Below are 5000 nucleotides of genomic sequence, written 5' to 3'. Positions count from 1 at the left end.
TACAGTACAACACAATACAATACAGTACAACACAATACAATACAGTACAACACAACACAACATAATACAACACAACACAACACAACACAACACCATACCATACCACACAGTACAACACAATACAATACAACACAATACAATGCCATACCATACAGTACAACACAATACCATACAGTACAACACAACACAACACAGTACAACACAACACCATACCATACCATACAGTACAACACAATACAATACAGTAAAACACAGTACAACACATTACAATACAACACAACACAATACAATACCATACAATACAATACCATACAATACAACACAATGCAATACAGTACAACACAACACAACACAACACAACACAGTGCAACACAACACAACACAACACAACACAGCACCATACCATACCATACCATACAGTACAACACAATACAATACAGTACAACACAACACAACACAATACAACACAACACAATACAACACAATACAGTGCCATACCATACAGTACAACACAACACAACACAACACAACACAATACAATACAACACAACACAATACAATACAATACCATACAATACAACACAATGCAATACAGTACAACACAATACAATACAGTACAACACAACACAACACAACACCATACCATACCATATAGTACAACACAATACAACACAATTCAGTGCCATACCATACAGTACAACACAATGCAATACAGTACAACACAATACAGTGCTATACCATACAGTACAACACAATGCAATACAGTACAACACAATTCAGTGCCATACCATACAGTACAACACAACACAGTACAACACAACACAATACAGTGCCATACCATACAGTACAACACAATACAGTGCCATACCATACAGTACAACACAACACAACACAATACAACACAACACAATACAGTGCCATACCATACAGTACAACACAACACAATACAGTACAACACAACACAACACAATACAGTGCCATACCATACAGTACAACACAACACAATACAGTGCCATACCATACAGTACAACACAACACAATACAGTGCCATACCATACAGTACAACACAACACAATACAGTGCCATACCATACAGTACAACACAACACAACACAATACAGTGCCATACCATACAGTACAACACAACACAACACAGTACAACACAACACAACACAATACAGTGACATACCATACAGTACAACACTACACAACACAACACAGTACAGTGCCATACCATACAGTACAACACAACACAACACAATACAATACAGTGCCATACCATACAGTACAACACAACACAATACAGTACAACACAACACCATACCATACAGTACAACACAATACAATACAGCACCATACAGTACAACACAATACAACACAATACCATACAGTACAACACAACACAATACAGTACTGTGTGGTTGCAGAACGTGGCTGTTCTACGTGGCTTCACTAGTGGTGCTGCTCCTGTCCATGTATGACGTGTCCAGCCAGTGTGTTCGGGACGCCAACTCGGTATGGGTCTCACTCTTTGTGCTCTTGGTGGGTGGGTTGGCGGGTGGATTGGCGGATGGGTGAGTGGGTGGGTGAGCGGGTGGATGGATGGGTGAATGGGTGGATGGGTGAGTGAGTGGGTGGATTGATGGACGAGTGAGTGGGTGGATTGGTGGGTGGGTGAGTGAGTGGGTGGATTGGTGGGTGGGTGAGTGAGTGGATTGGTGGGTGGGTGAGTGGGTGGATTGGTGGGTGGGTGGGTGAGTGGGTGGATTGGTGGATGGGTGGGTGAGTGGTGGGATTGGTGGGTGAGTGAGTGGGTGGATTGGTGGGTGGGTGAGTGGTGGGATTGGTGGGTGGGTGGGTGTGTGGATTGGTGGGTGAGTGAGTGGGTGGATTGGTGGGTGAGTGAGTGGGTGGATTGGTGGGTGGGTGAGTGTGTGGATTGGTGGGTGGGTGAGTGTGTGGATTGGTGGGTGGATGAGTGAGTGGGTGGGTGGGTGAGTGAGTGGTGGGTGGATTGGTGGATGGGTGGGTGAGTGGATTGGTGGATGGGTGGGTGAGTGGATTGGTGGATGGGTGAGTGGGTGGGTGGGTGGGTGGATGAGTGAGTGGGTGGGTGGGTGAGTGAGTGGTGGGTGGATTGGTGGATGGGTGGGTGGGTGGGTGGGTGGGAGGTTGAGTGGGTGGTTTGGTGGGTGGGTGAGTGGGTGGATTAGTGGGTGGGTGAGTGGGTGGGTGGGTGGATGAGTGAGTGGATTGTCGGGTTAGTGGGTGGGTGGGTGAGTGAGTGGGTGAGTGGGTGGATTGGTGGGTGGGTGAGTGGGTGGATTGGTGGGTGGATGAGTGAGTTGATTGGTTGGTAGGTGAGTGGGTGGGTGGATTGGTGGGTGGGTGAGTGAGTGGATTGGTGGGTGGGTGAGTGGGTGGATTGGTGGGTGGGTGAGTGAGTGGATTGGTGGGTGGGTGAGTGAGTGGATTGGTGGGTGGGTGAGTGGGTGGATTGGTGGGTGGGTGGGTGGGTGGGTGAGTGGGTGGATTGGTGGGTGGGTGAGTGGGTGGATTAGTGGGTGGGTGAGTGGGTGGGTGGGTGAGTGGGTGGGTGGGTGGATGAGTGAGTGGATTGTCGGGTTAGTGGGTGGGTGGGTGAGTGAGTGGGTGAGTGGGTGGATTGGTGGGTGGGTGAGTGGGTGGATTGGTGGGTGGATGAGTGAGTTGATTGGTTGGTAGGTGAGTGGGTGGGTGGATTGGTGGGTGGGTGAGTGAGTGGATTGGTGGGTGGGTGAGTGGGTGGATTGGTGGGTGGGTGAGTGAGTGGATTGGTGGGTGGGTGAGTGAGTGGATTGGTGGGTGGGTGAGTGGGTGGATTGGTGGGTGGGTGAGTGGGTGGATTGGTGGGTGGGTGGGTGGGTGGGTGAGTGGCTGGGTGGATTGGTGGGTAGGTGAGTGAGTGGATTGGTGGGTGCGTGAGTGGGTGGGTGAGTGGGTGGGTGGATTGGTGGATGGGTGAGTGGGTGGATTGTATTTGTATTTGTATTTCTTTTTATCACAACAGATTTCTCTGTGTGAAATTCGGGCTGCTCTCCCCAGGGAGAGCGTGTCGCTACATTACAGCGCCACCCATTTTTTTTTTTTTTTTTTTTTTTCCGCGTGCAGTTTTATTTGTTTTTCCTATCGAAGTGGATTTTTCTACAGAATTTTGCCAGGAACAACCCTTTTGTTGCTGTGTGTTCTTTTACGTGCGCTTAGTGCATGCTGCACACGGGACCTCGGTTTACCGTCTCATCCGAATGACTAGCGTCCAGACCACCTCTCAAGGTCTAGTGGAGGGGGAGAAAATATCGGCGGCTGAGCCGTGATTCGAACCAGCGCGCTCAGATTCTCTTGCTTCCTAGGCGGACGCGTTACCTCTAGGCCATCACTCCACAGGTGTGGTGGGCAGGTGGATTGGTGGGTGGGTTGGTTGGTTGCAGATTGGATTGGTGCGTTGGTATGCGGGTGGATTGGTGGGTGGGCTGGTTGCAGAATGGATTGCTGCGTTGGTAGGCGGGTGGATTGGTGGGTAGGTTGAAGAGTGGATGGGTGGGTGGGTTTAGGATTGGATAGGTGTGTAGGTTTAAGAGTTAATGGTCGGGTGGATGGGATGCAGTGGGTAGGTGGGGGGGAAGTCAGGTGGACTGGTGAATGGGTTGATGAGTAGATGGGTGGGTGTGTGGGTGGGTGGGTTGCAGAGTGGATTGGTGGGTTGGTAGGCGGGTGGATGGGTTGGTGGACTGCAGACTGGATTGGTGGGTGGTGGGTAGGCGGGTGAATTGGTGGCTGTATTGAAGGGTGGATAGGTAGGCGGGTAGGCGGGTGGATCGGTGGGTGGGTGGGTTGCAGATTAGATAGGTAAGTGGTGGGTAGGCGGGTGAATTGGTGGCTGGGTTGAAAAGTGGATTGGAGGGTGGATGAGTTGCAGAGTGCGTTGGTGGGCGAGTGGGTAGGCGGGTGGGTAGGTGGGTGGGTTGCAGAGTGTATTGGTGCGTGGGTGGAGAGATGAGTTGGTGCGTTGGATATTGGATTGATGGGTGGGTAGGCGGGTGGATTGGTGGGTGGGTTGACGAGTAGATGGGTGGCTGGGTGGGTTTTGGAGTGGATAGGTGGATGGGTTGGTGGATGGTTGGGTGGGTGTGTGAGTTGGCAAGTGGACAAGTGGGTGGGTTTAGGAGTAGATAGGAGGATGAGTTGGGTTTCCTCGTTGGGTGAGTTGATGAACTGGTGGGGTAGTTATGCTTCAGTTAATCTTGGTTTAAAACGGCTGATTGTTTGATAACTATATTGGTGCTCAGTCGCTTTGTCGGTTAATTATATATTCATTTATTTATTTATTTATCTATTTATCATTTTTAGAGGTGGTACTGATGCGCAGAGTATCCATTTCGGAAGAGAAGGTCTTGGCTTTTGTTTTTCTCCTCCTTCTCCTTTGGACTGGGTGCTAGTCTTTCAGATGAGAGAGAGTTCACCGAGATCTTGATTGAGAGCAGCATGAACTTAGCGCACGAAAACGAACCGATGGAAAGAAATATTTGTCCTCGACAGGAAAAAAAAGAAAAGAAAAAGACATTCATATATCGTTTCACTCAGGCCCAGAACCATGCTAAGCGACCAGTTACATTACACCCCACCTCCAATATGTCCCGGCAGTATCGCGTGCCACTTCGGTTAGGGCCCAGTTCCATTAGGACCCAGTTCTGGTACGGCCCCAGTGTCATTAGGGCCCAATTCTGATCCGGTCCAATTCCATTAGGACCCAATTCTGATACGGCCCCAGTTTCATTGGGGTCCAAAATTCTGTTTGGGCCCAATTCTGACACGGCCAGTTCCATTAGGTCCAGTTCTGTTAGGGCCCAATTATGATTCGGCCCAATTCTATTAGGGCCCGATTCTAATAAGGCCCGGAACTATTCCGTCCCAGTTCCATTATCCCGGTTCCAATATGGCCAAATTCTGTTAGGGTCAAATTCA

At 49.5% G+C, this 5000-nt stretch overlaps 1 protein-coding gene across 2 annotated transcripts in view; it reads left to right on the top strand.

Moving 5' to 3' along the window:
- Positions 1-5000, top strand: part of LOC143287695 (transmembrane channel-like protein 3) — a 74837-nt gene that overhangs the window by 47715 nt on the left and 22122 nt on the right. For both annotated transcript variants that reach the window (XM_076595898.1, XM_076595897.1), the window contains exon 14: positions 1427-1514. In XM_076595898.1, coding sequence (XP_076452013.1) covers positions 1427-1514 — 88 coding nt within the window. The remainder of the gene's footprint in view (positions 1-1426; positions 1515-5000) is intronic.

The sequence above is a fragment of the Babylonia areolata genome, chromosome 11, assembly GCF_041734735.1.
Source record: "Babylonia areolata isolate BAREFJ2019XMU chromosome 11, ASM4173473v1, whole genome shotgun sequence".
NCBI lineage: Eukaryota > Metazoa > Mollusca > Gastropoda > Neogastropoda > Buccinidae > Babylonia > Babylonia areolata.
Note: the sequence above shows the minus strand (reverse complement) of the source record. Positions and strands in the feature narration are given on the sequence as shown.